At 47.8% G+C, this 13,061-nt stretch overlaps 1 protein-coding gene across 1 annotated transcript in view; it reads right to left on the bottom strand.

Moving 5' to 3' along the window:
- LRSAM1 (leucine rich repeat and sterile alpha motif containing 1) overlaps positions 1–13,061 on the bottom strand; it is a 55,417-nt gene that overhangs the window by 38,049 nt on the left and 4,307 nt on the right. Inside the window, exons 5-11 of the mRNA XM_012802386.2 lie at positions 12,601–12,645; positions 11,517–11,594; positions 10,593–10,661; positions 8,160–8,244; positions 7,165–7,286; positions 3,898–3,988; positions 438–568 (exon numbers count right to left, since the gene is read on the bottom strand). Of these exons, the coding sequence (XP_012657840.1) occupies positions 438–568; positions 3,898–3,988; positions 7,165–7,286; positions 8,160–8,244; positions 10,593–10,661; positions 11,517–11,594; positions 12,601–12,645 (621 nt within the window). The remainder of the gene's footprint in view (positions 1–437; positions 569–3,897; positions 3,989–7,164; positions 7,287–8,159; positions 8,245–10,592; positions 10,662–11,516; positions 11,595–12,600; positions 12,646–13,061) is intronic.

The raw sequence follows: 13,061 nt of genomic DNA, 5'->3' as shown, positions 1-13,061 counted from the left end.
GTGAGCGTGATGCCATGGCACTCTACCCAGGGGGATAGCTTGAGGCTCCGGCTCAAAAAAAAAAAGAAAAACTAGTCAGGCATTGGTGGCATCAGGAGGCTGAGGCAAGAAGATTACTTGAGCCCAAGAGTTTGCAGTTGCTGTGAGCTATGATGAAGCACAACACTCTGCCCAGGGCAACAGAATGAGACTCCATCTCAACAAAACAAAACAAAACAAAAAAAAAGGAGCAGGACACAGCAGGAGACAGGAGACAGACCAGCTTGCTGAGCTGCTGGGTGAGGCTGCTACTGTGGACTTGTCAAAGCTGCTCAACACATCAGTCTAAAAGGAAGCCAACGTGAGTTTGATGGAAGGATCCAGGGTTGTTGCTCTGAACATCCCCCTATGCCCAGCTCTCCTGGACACACACAATCACAGCAAGCAGCTTGCCTTACCTGCCATTCCACTTCCTCCCTCAAGAATCTGTCTCTGGGCCCATCAAGGCTGTCCTGTGAGTTCTCAGCTCCATCTTGCTCCAGAACTGGCAGCAGGTACTGAGAAGGGGGGTAGTATTCCAGTCCTGACTCTGCAAGAGATGGATACAGCTAGCCGGAGGTGGACACAGCCTAGGTACCGTCATGTCCAGTCCCACGGCCTCATCCTCCTGCCTCCCCAGCAGCCTGCCTCACCACGCCAAGCTCAGCCCTCTGCCTTCTTCTTCCCTAGTCTGGGCCTTACATGTTTTTTGTGAGTCTAACCCCTGGGCCCTGCTCAGTGAATGTCAGCTGAGTGAGTACACAGGCAGCTCTCTGCCTCTTTATTGTCCAAGTGACAATGAGGTGACAGAAAAAGCCTAAGACTAGGAGAGAAACCTGGGCCCTTGACCCAACTTTACCAGTAATTCCCTGCATGTAAGACTTTTCCTTCTCTGCCCCTGTGTAATTTCCTCCTCTAAAATCTGAAAGGGTTCCCACCTTGGACCCATTTTCTATTGGGCTGTTAGCTTTTTTCTGATTTGTAGGTACTCTTTACATGTTGTAATTAATAACCTTGAGTCTATAACGTAATATCGCAACTATCTTCCTCCAGGTGGTAACTTGTCTCATTAACTTTGATGATGGTGTCCTGCTTTAGTAAACAACTTTAAACTCTGTTTCTTGTTTTTTTACTCTGTTAAGTCTCACTCTGCCCCCCTGGGCAGAGTGCAGTGGTGTCATCATAGTTCACAGCAACTTCAAATTCCTGGGTTCAAGTGATCCTCCTGCCTGAGCCTCCTGAGTAGCTGAGGCTACAGGTGCCCGTTAACACTTGACTAATTTTTCTGTTTTTAGTAAAGATGGGGTCTTGTTCTTGCTCTTGCTCAGGCTGGTCTCAAACTCCTGAGCTCAAGAGATCCTCCCACCTCGGCATCCCAGAGTGCTAGGATTATAGGTGTAAACTACTGTGCCTGGCCAAAAAGTTTTAAATTTTAATGTAGTCAAAGCTGTCCTTCTCTCATTCCAGAAGGATACAAACAGTAGTCCACAAGAAATACAAAAAATGGGGTGGTGCCTGTGGCTCAAAGGAGTACGGCACTGGCCCTATATGCCTGCCAAACAACAATGATGGCTGCAACCAAAAAATAACCAGGCATTGTGACAGGCACCTGTAGGACCAGCTACTTGGGAGGCAGAGGCAAGAGACTCACTTGAGCCCAGGAGTTGGAGGTTGCTGTGAGCTGCCACAGCACTCTACCCAGGGGGACAGCTTGAGGCTCTGTCTGTAAAAAAAAAAAAAAAAAAAAGATAGGAAAAATTCCCAAGACTTTCTTTGAGTGGGAAAAGGCAGGGCATAAAGTCATGTAGTATGGTATCTTTCATGGTTTTGAAAATATTTTTAAAAGAGCAAAGCAAAATTTTTATATATATGCATACTTCAAGACAGTTTAAATAAACTGAAGGATTATTTCTTATATGTAGCAGGTATACACATCTTCACTGCTTTATTCTTTATAGTATACCTAAATATTGCATAATCTAAAAATCTTCTTAGAGAAAATGAAAAGTTTGGTTCAGGGGTCTCCAACCTTTCTTTCTCTACTGCACATTGGAAGAATGAGTTGTCTTGGGGCACACACATTAAATAAACACTAACAAAAGCAGATTAGCAAAAAATGGTCAGTACATACATTTTGTGACCTCCAGCACCATACATCAGCAAAGAAAGCCCTCATGAAATCAGTGTGTGGCTGGCAGGCTGTGGGTCAGACATTCCTGGCTCTGCCTCATTAGAATCACCGTTGCTCAACAATGCTCGCTTGCAGATGTGTGGCCTGGCTGCTATGTGCAGACCTATTTCCCTTTTTTTTATATAACATACATGCAGAACGGAGCAAAAATGTTCACATATGCCTTGATCAATGTATAAATGTGAACACACCCTCACAACCAGCAACGAGTGCCGGTGCAGAGCCTGAGTGCAACAGCACAGGCCCCGGTCTGGCTTCTCTCACCCACGCTGTCTGGTTGCTGCATGTAGCACTAGTTTGTTCTCTTCCATTGCTGTGATGTTTTCATACTTAAGTATAAAGCAGGTTGCTCATCCATTCTGCTACTGATGGACACTGGGCTATGATGACAGTGCTGCTATGAACATCTCTGCACATGGCTTTTGGATTTATTCACATGCATTTCTGCTGTGCATGAAGCTAAGAATGGAACTGATGGCTACAGGATATTTGAATGTTCAGCTTGATTAGATACTGACAACAATTTTTAAAATAATTTTCCATTTTCAAGCCTACATGAGGTATATGAAAATTCCTGTTGCCCCCTCATCTTTGATAATTCTTGGTTTTGACAGTTCCATTTTGGCCATTTTTGTGGGTAAATCAAGGTAACTCTCTTTGCAGTTTTAATCTAATTTGCATTTTCCTGTTGACTAAAAGTGCTTTTTTTCAGATACTATTTATTCTTCCACAAGTCTTATGCTAATGCCTTTTTCTTACAGACCTGTGTGAGTTCTTTCTGTATCTAGATCCGTCCTGTCCTGGATATGTTCATACTGCAAATATCATCTTGGACTTTGTGGCTTTCCTTTTCTTTCCCTAGGTGGTTTCTCTTGAAGAGAAGTTTTGAGTTTAACTAAATCTACTTACCAAACTCACATGATTAGTGCTGTCTCCTATTTAAGGAAGAAATTAAGGTTCGCTTTTTCCATAAGGCATCCAATTGATCCAAAATCATCTATTGAAAACACCATCCATTCCCACTGCTTAGCAATGGTCACTATAAGTCAGGTGACTATAGGCATAGGAGTCTTGGTTATGTTCTGAAAGTTCCACAGGTGACATGAACCGCCAAGACTGGGGCATCCTGCTCTCCACTGGCTGCACACACCCTTCTCCAAGTCCAGGCCACCACTGTTTCTCTCCTGGATAGCCCCAAATCCCCTATCTCCTGCCCTCCACTCTTTCAATCCCTTCCTCTCACTGCCGCCAATGTGTCTAGTAATAAGGCTCTTCTGTCTGACTCTGGGATTGGGCCCAGATGGCCTCTCCAGCTTCTTCCCTTTGCTTCGGGACTCCAGCCACACTGGCCTTCTCCTCACTGTGCTCTGGACTCCCCTGCCCCTCAAGGCCCTTCCATGCGCGCTTCCTTCTGCTAGGAGCAGCCTTCCCCCTCTCCTAAGTCCTAAGCATCCCTCAAGTGTCAGCTACTTTCTCAACCTATACCAGATGCCCCATGATGATGTCTTATAACAATAGTCTGTGTGTAATCATTTGTTTTGCTTGTGTCCCTTGTCAGACCTGGAGCTCCAAGAGAGCAGACACTGTAGGCAGTTTGGTCTCTGCTGTCCCCCAGTCTGGGATAGCACTGGGTGGCCAATGGGTCTTGTTTCCTCAATGAGGGGAAGAGGTAGGTGGCCTGGCTTTACCTTTGCAGAGGAACTGCAGGATGGCTGTGGTGCCAGCGCAGCACACCTCCTGAGGAGGGTAGACCATGGATGAGGCATCGAGGCTCAGCGTCTGCAGACACAGGGGACCCCTGTTTACTGTACAGTTCACTCCCAACACAATCGGAGACTGCCTGATTCCCTTATTAACTTGTGTGCTCACTGTCTGCTCCCTCTGCATTCCCAGCACCAAGGAAAGCCACTGGCATGTGGTAAATACTTAGTTCATATCTTTGGTTAAATATGGAAGTAAAAAAGGGAAGTTACAGGACAGTGCATAGAATATGACTTCACATTTGTTAACAAATGCACTCATACATTCTCATATGAGCGTGTTATAACGATAACTTGGAGGAATACGCACCAAGCTCCAAGTGGCTCCCTCTAGGGGAAGCTCTGGGGTACTGTCTACATGAAATTTTTTCTAGTATTTGAACTTTTGTTAACAATATACAGTATGGTTTTTGTTTTTGTTTTTTTTTTGGCCGGGGCTGGGTTGGAACCCGCCACCTCTGGCATACGGGGCCGGCAGCATAAAGGGCCCCACTCCTTTGAGCCACAGGCGCCACCCCGGTATGGTTTTTTTTTTTTTTTTGTATTTTAGAGACATAACACTAAGTCTCAGTAAGAAAGGATAAATGTGTATGGGCGTGTGCACATACTTCTGTGTTTATAAAGCCCAGGATGCAGGGGTCCTGGTTCACTCTCTCACACACACGCCCATAAGGCCGCCCCACTCAGGTTGTGAGTTATTCTGGATAGAGCTCTCCTCCTACTGACCTCTGACTTCCCAGAGACCCTCTGACCCACCAATTATTGGTAAGAACTAAAATCCTCCATGCCTGGGGGTCAGGGGAGTCCTGGAGCCAGCCAGGAAGCTGGCTGATTTCACAGCAACATAGTGGCTGGTGGCAAGGGTCACCCAGGCCCCTGGCCTGGCCAGCACAGCCTTTGCACGGTGGTTGCTGAGCAAGTGGGAGACTGCTCCAGGGCAGAGGAACTGACTGTCAAGGGGGTGGGGGGAGTCCAGGGGTGAAAAACCCTACACTGGGATACCCAATCTGAAGCAAATTAACCCCACACAGGGTGCTGATAGTCACCATCAGTTACATGTACTGGACCCTGGACTGCACTGTCCAGGATGGTGGCTATATGCCAGGTGTGGTCATTTACAATTAAATGTTAATTAATTGGAATTAAATCACATTTAAACTTCAGGTCCTTGGTTGTACTCACCACATTTCAAGTTCCTTGTAGCCACAGGTGGCTAGTGGCTACCATGCTGGCAGCACAGATCACAGGACCTTCCCATTACTGGCAGAAGGAATAGCCACTGGACACTTTGCTGAGCCCAAACACATGGCCCTGGCTTCAAGTCCCAGCTCTTCCTGTCCCAGCTATGTCCCTTAACAGGCCACTAACTTTATTGAGCTGTGGCTACCTCAGAGCCAAACAGTCACAGTGTCAACGACCTGGTAGGCAGTTTAATGGGTAATATGCTTGACATCTGAAGACCTAGCACACAGCACAGCCTTCTCTAAGAATGGCTGTGGCTCTCTCATCCTAAAAGAAGGTTTGTTCCAGGTGCCACCAAAAAGATTTCTTAAAAAATGAAATCCAGAGCTCTTATAAGCTATCTTAGGATAGCTCCAGGATTAGGAACACGTGCTCCAAGCTGCATCATCTAAAAGAGTAGCCAATGGGCATCCATGGCTATTAAAATAGGAATGAATTAAAAGTCAATAAAATCAGACTTTTAGTTCCTTGGTCATGCATTCAGCTAGCAGCTACTGCTTGGAACCGCACAGGCCTTGGACATTTCTATCACTTCAGGAAGGTCTAGTAGGCAGCACAGAGAATGAACCTGGGTTGGCCTGTCTCCCCAGCCTGTCCTATCTCAGGCTAGCTGCTGAGGCAGGATGTGTCCAGCCACTGAGGTCAGCCACCCCACTCTGTTCTGTGTCTGGGCCCAGCTGTCCACTCTGACTCAGACACCTCAACTCAGCATCTGGCCAGAGAGAGTGAATCTGCTGATGGCTTGTCAGAGGATGCTGGGATGCCCAGCTACATTGCTTGTTACTGTGTGGATAAGGCCCCGCTCCAGAAGCTGAGTCACACAGACTGGAGGCACAGGTGTCAGGTTCAGACTGCCTGATTTACATCCACCTCTGCTGTTACTAACCGTGTGGCCCTCAGGCAAGCTCCTGCAACTGTCCATGCCTCAGTCTCTTCATCTGCATCATGGTATTTGCCCCACGAGACTTTTGTTAGGATTCAGGGAGCTAGTGCCGTCTCACTGTCACGGCTGTCAGATCCCACCTCCTCTAAGTGGGCTGCCTCATGTTGGCATCTGATGTGGGCTGAACTATGTCCCTCCCACCCAAATCCATATGTCAGAATCCTAAGTTCCCATACCTCAGAACGTGACTACACTTGGAGACCGGGCCTTTAGGTGATTAAGTTAAAGAGAGGTCATTAGGCTGGGTCTTACTGCAGTACGATGGTGTCCTTCTAAGAAGAAAGCTGGACAAGACAAGTATAGAGGGAAGATGACAGAAGACATAGGGAGAGGATGGCCATCTACATGCCAATGAGACAGGGCTCAGGGGAACCAATCCTGCCAATACCTTGATCCTGGACCTCTAGCCTACAGGAAAATAAATTTTTATTGTTTAAGTTCCTCTATCCCCAATAGTACTACTTGTTATGGCAGCTGTGTATCCCCTTCCCAGCCCTCCCCCTGCTCTGAGGAAACCAAGTTTCTGCACTGCCCAGCTGAGGCCCAGCCCCTGGGTGATTCCTGCTCCCACCCCACTCCCTCCACTTTCTGGGTTCTTTATGATCTGGGCCCTCCAGGCACAGCAACTTCTAACCTTGTGGCTTTTTAGCCCTTCCCTAGACTCCCTGTGCTTCCCTACTGCCTGCCTCCTCCACCTGTGACTCTGCTGTTATCCTTGCCTACTTCTCAAAAATCTTATTCCTCTTTCTAGTTCTGTTTCTAATACCACAATTTTCCTAAAGTGTAACTTTGTCCAGATTTGGCCTTCTCTCTTCTACACTCTAGAAGAATGTTTTTCTGCCTCTGTCATGGCAGCAAATGTTGACACACTGTCTCTACATGACACCTAAGGAGCCACACCGTCCCTGTGACCCCAGAACCCTGTGACAGGGACATGCACTCAGAAATGTGGGAAGAAGGGAGCTGGGCAGGCCAGAGAGGACTCCAGGTAAGAATGGCTCCCCACTTACCTCCAGGGTTCGAACATGAGCCAGCATCTGTGGCAATCTCTGAATCTCATTTTCACTGATGTCCAGAGTACGTAAGCTTCGAAGTTCCCCCATGGTTTCTGGAAGCTCCTTCAGCTTATTGTCTGCAGAGATCCCAGTGGCATAGCTCAATACCCTGAAGCCCTGTCACCAGCTTCCTGCCTGAAGCCCACTAGGACTCAGGGAGCTCAGTGCCTCACTCTGACCTCTAGGGCACACACCAGGTCCCAGGCCCTGGTCTTGGTGAGTAAGGATGCGAAGGTGGAGCTTCAGTTCAAGTTCCTACTAACTAGATGAGTGGATGAGTGACTCTGGTCACCTGACTTACCTCCCTGGCCACGGCACAGTGCCTATCACACAGACAGTGATTAATAAATGGAGTGCCACGACTTTTATCATTATTTGCACACTACAATTAGATATACTGAGGCTCTCTAAGGCAGGAAGTGCTGAGGGACAGCGAGAAGATGTGGGAAGCTGAGGGTCCAGGGGGGCAAGCCCTCTTCTGAGGGTATGGAGCCTGTTGTAGAATCTCAACTTGGTCACAATTGCACTGGACAGCCATAAGCATGTCACACTCACTTTCCCCATCTGTCAATGGGAATATTGCCCCATCCTTGTGGACTCGCCATAAGGCTCCCTGTACCTCTGAGTGGGAGAGCTCTCACCCAGTCTGCTGCGCATCCCACAACCCATTGTTATAAATACGAATCACTGAGCCACGGGGCCTGCCAACACTGTCTGTTGCACTCCCCACAGGGCCCTGGCTCCAAAGAGTCACAGGAACCCTCCAGACAGCCTGTCAATGGGTACCATGGAAAACGACCAACCCAGCAGATGGTCAATAGTGTTATAGCGACACCTGGAGACAAGCTGCCCTCACGCTCAGTGGCTCCCAGGAAGAGCACCCAGTGGATTTGGTGGGACAGTCCAGAGCTGACTGAGAGTTACAGGGACAGGGATCCCTGGCCCCTTACCTTTAATATTGAGAGTCTGAAGCTGGATCAGGTTCCCGATGGATCGTGGAAGATGTGTCAGTTGATTCTTTTCCACATTCAATACCTAAGAACCCGGAAAAAATGACACAGGGAACCCTCACACAGACTACAGGGACCAGCCCTGCAGCCCCTGCCCCTGCTTTGGGCCAGGCCTTATCCAGGCACCACACACATCTGCCTTCATCTCCTGCCAGCACAGTGAAGAAGCTATAGATTGCTATGATCCTGTTCAAGGTATGAGAAAACTGAGGATCTGAGTGATTAAGTCATGTGCTCAAGAGAGCAAAGCTAGACCTTGAATCCAGTTCTGGCTGAGGGTATTCATTGATGCCAATTACAAAATACTCACTAACTACCCCCAATCACAGAGGGAGAAGAAGACTAACAGACCCACAGGTCTGGGTGAGGCAGCACCTGGTAGGAACCCAGCTTCACAAAGACATATGAGCTGCCCTGGGGCTCAAGGCCAGTAGTCAGTGGTTCTGGCATTGGAACCAGGGCTTGTTGGATCCCAAAAGCCGTGTTCCCACTAGGATGTGGTGCCCTGAAGGGAGCAAGGCCAACAGGATGATGCACTAAGTAGCTATAGTGGAAAAGCTAAATAGCCACTAAAAATAGCATGGAGATGAATATTTGATGACCCAAAGGACCTTATACTTTACTGTCAGGAATCCGAAAGTTACAGAACAGTGAAAGCAGCAATTCTATAAAAATATACATATAAAGGGCCAGGTGGGGTGGTGGCTCATGCCTATAATCCTAGCATTCTGGGAAGCCGTGGCAGGTAGATTGCTTGAGCTTAGGAGTTCGAGACTAGCCAGAGCCACAGCAAAACCCCATCTCTAAATAAAGCTGGGTATTGTGGCCGGTGCCTGTAATCCCACCCACTTGGGAGGCTAAGGCAAGAAGATCCATGAGCCCAAGAGTTTGAGGTTGCTATGAGCTATGACACCATGGCACTCTACCAAGGGTGACAAAGTGAGACTCTGTCTCAAAAAAAAAAAAAAGAAAGAAATACATATAAAAACAAAGTCCCTAAGATCCTACAGCAGGGTATTTACGATGGCTCAAAGTGATGGCAATTATTACTCATCTGCTTCATTTTCTTTGTGTGACCTTGAACAAGTTACAGTCATGTCCCTGGACCTCAGTTTTCTCTTCTGTAAAATGTGACACTGTTTCCCACATCGTGGGTTTGTTCATTCAAATCCCTCTTGGTCTTCTCCACATGATGGGCAGCATGCTAGGTAGAGGTGATGTCCTCATAGAGACTGCATTTCAGTCAGGTGACAGTGAGCCAGCACACACATAGTTAGGGATTACAGGCTGCAGCTGTGCTCTCAGGAAATAAGGCCAGGAGGAGACAGATGAATAGGGGCCCCCCTCCTAAGGAGGCTGGGGAGGGTCTGCAGAGACATCTGGCCTAAGAGATGAAGGATGACCTTGCAGACATCCTCCTTGAGTCCCAGGAAGAGGGACTCAAACAGAAGGAACAGCCCAAGCAGTGCTGGGGTAGGGCTCAGAGGAACAGGCTGTTTAGAAGCTGACTCCAGCAAGCAAACTGGGAGGAGGAGGGGAGACTGGAAAGATGTAGGGGTCTATAGGACAGGGTCTTGGGAGTTCGAGTGAATAGCCTGGATTTCAGTCTAAGTGCAGTGGGAAGCCACTACTTCCTCTGTAAAATGGGGTCACGTGAATGCCTGCCTCAGAGGTGCCTATGAGGAATCCCCAGTTTGTAAAGCAAGGTACAGGCCTGGCTCCAGGCTGGCACACAGCAAGCGCCCAGTAAATGTAGGGGCTCTTGCTGGCAAGGATTAGAAGTGAGACATGAGTCAGAGTGCTGAATTCATCTTTTTTTTTTTTTTTAGGTATGGTTTCTACTGCCCTGTGGGGTTAAGTGCTGTGGTATCATCAGCTCACAGTAACTCAAACTCTTGGGCTCATGCCTCAGCCTCCCAAGTAGCTGAGACTACAATCACCTACCACAATACCTGGGTAGTTTTTCTATTTTTAGTAGAGATAGGGTCTTGCTCTTTCTCAGGCTGGTAGTGAATTCCTGAGCTCAACTAATCCGCTAGTCTTGGCCTCCCAGAGTGCTAGCATTACAGGTGTGAGCCACCAGGCCTGGCCCTAAATTTACATTTTTAAGAGGTAGACTCACTGGTATTTGTTTTCTGTAAAGTCATGGAAGCTCACAATGAAATCCCAAAAAGCACATGCCAAAAATATAGTTGAGAGACACCCACAGCCCAGACTGCAGCTGCAAGAGCATTCTTTGGGTGTCAAGAGCAAAGAGGATGAAGCTGGCACCATGTGTAGCCTGGCAAGCACAACCAGAGGGTTCCAGGCTCATGTGACCGCAATTTCTCACTTAGGCGATCAGAGGTGGGTTTCCATCTCCTGCAGCCCTACCTGGAGGGCTGTCAGCTGCCCTATATCATCAGGAAGGGCTGTCAGCTGATTATCATGGAGATCCAGAACCTATAGAAGGAGACACCTGTCAGTCACCAGCTAAGAAAGTCCCTCAGGCTCTAGGCTCCAAAATGAACAGAAGGTGCCATGGGGAGCCTGGTGCCCCTGATATTGAAATAAGAGCACCCAACTCTTCCTCTCCAACTAAGTGTTGACCACTTGAACATCTGAGGATCGGGTATTCTTGGGGGCCCTGATCCCATCCCCCTTGAATATCAAGGGACAACACATGTATAATATACACATATATGAAACATACATAAATACAAAAATGTATTTGAAATATTCTATTTTTTCTGAATATAAAAATAATGCATATTGGGCCATAATAATAAAGGGCAGTTAAAAACTGCCACCAATCCCACCAGCCAGAGCTAACTGTGGGGAGCACCATGGCGCCTGGGCTGCCACGCTCTTCCCTGTATACCACACTGATAGGTGCACAGCCATGTGGAACGACCCCAGCATTGCACCTCACACATGCTGTGAATACATCCCAGCCCCTATTGTAAAGGGGCTCAAAGTCAGGAAGGAACCTTCCCACGTTATCTGGACATCCTTCCTCTTCTTCTCCATCTGGGACCATCAGTGTCCTTGCTCTGCTGTTTTACCTGCCATGAGTTTACCATTTGGCTTTCCACCTACTGTGTAAACTCCTGAGGGTAGAACTGTGGCTGGTCATCTTTGTGATTCTACCTGAGCATAGCACACAGAAGTGCCTGATAAACCAAGTTGACCACAGCCCAGATGGTTACCTCTGACCTGTTTGCCATGCACTTTAATAGAAGAGGATCAAAGCAGGGAGCTGGGCTGCCACCTGGACACCATGCAGGGCCCCAGATGCCTAGGAGGAGCACTCAGTACCTTGATGGTTGCAAGACTCAGGAGGCTGCAGGATTTGGGAAGCAGGGAGGTGAGGTGATTGGTATGGACGATCAACACCTGTGTGGAAAGATTTATGGAACTATCTGGCTGAGGAAGAACAGCAGACAGGGCAGGCTGAGGCCTCACAGCCAGGGCAGGGCAGGCACACAGTGGTCCTGCCACAGCCTGGCATCTCTGCTCTCCCAGATGCCACAACTTGGGACCTTCCTTAAAATCTGGATCTTCAAGGGTAGCACGGACTTTAGACATCTAATGCTACTTTCATTCTAAGAGGGGATCCCCCTGCAGCTGTCCTGGTCATACCCTTCCCATGGAAGACAGAGAATAGCCAATGTTTGGCTTCAGGGCTCTTGCAATCGTTAAACAAGCCAACGGACAAAAAGTCCTTAGTCCAGGGCCAACACATGGTCCAGTGCTCAAATCCGGGTCACCTACTGCTACTTGTCTTACTGACCACTGCTTTAGTATTTCCAGTGACAAGGAGCTCACTACTCTGTCAGTATGGTATGAATACCTTTTGCCTATCTTCATTTTACTGCATTTGGAGTGCTCTTACCTATCTGCATTCAAAGCTGCAATGCTCTTCTGAAAAACCATTCATTCCCCTCCTAATCTCTCCTGCATAAGCATAATGAAATGAGTGTCTACTATTATTAAACTGGGATGAAAACACGCTTCCAACATAGCAGCCATTACACTCAGCACATCAGTATCACTATCTAGCTATCTACCACTCAGTTTTCACTATACCTCTGAGAGAGCAGAGCTTTAAATGTCTTCATTTCACAGATGAAGAAACTGAGATGTAAGAGTTTAAGGAAGTTACTCAAGGCCTGAAGCCAGCAAGGGTCAGAGTCAGAATGTGATCCATGACTGTCCGGCCCCAAAGCCTACCCTCCTATCTGTGAAAACACCTGCTGCGGGCCAAAAGGGTGAGGGTCAAAGAGAAGGGAGGTGTTTATACCAGGAAGACAGCTCCTAAAGGTCCCACATGTTTGAAATATACGGTTTCAATAAGCAAACGTGCAGTAAACCATGCTCTGGAAATGAAGGTCCATCTTACCTTTTTCTGTAGAACTTTGCACGTTGCAAAAGCTCCAAATGGAATCTAAGACAAGATGAAGATGAATCAGTGGCTCTTCTCATACCAGTTTTTAGTTTGTTCTTTGTCATCCTACCCGAGCACAGCACACAGAAGTGCCTACTAAACCATGGTGACCACATCTCAGACTGACTGTTATATCTGGTGGCATTCACATGAGGGAGAGTCAGGCAGGAGGGGAACAAGCACAAAACACCACCATGGAGAGCAGTGATAAGCTATGAGGTAATGGGGAATGAGCAGTGGGGCTGGGGACATTGTTGGTCCCCTCAGTCAGCTGGCAAAAGGCTTACCCTGCCCTACCTCACTTAACTTGCCCCTCCATGAGCCCCACCAGGGCCTGGAGAATGCTAGAGCCTTCCAGCATGCTAGAAATCTGGGGTACATTTTCTAACTTGACTCATTAACTCTTTTTTTTTTTT

Source organism: Otolemur garnettii, unplaced genomic scaffold, assembly GCF_000181295.1.
Source record: "Otolemur garnettii isolate 467f Iridium unplaced genomic scaffold, OtoGar3 scaffold00014, whole genome shotgun sequence".
NCBI lineage: Eukaryota > Metazoa > Chordata > Mammalia > Primates > Galagidae > Otolemur > Otolemur garnettii.
The sequence above is the reverse complement of the archived record's forward strand: the minus strand, read 5'-3'. Positions and strand labels throughout refer to the sequence as shown.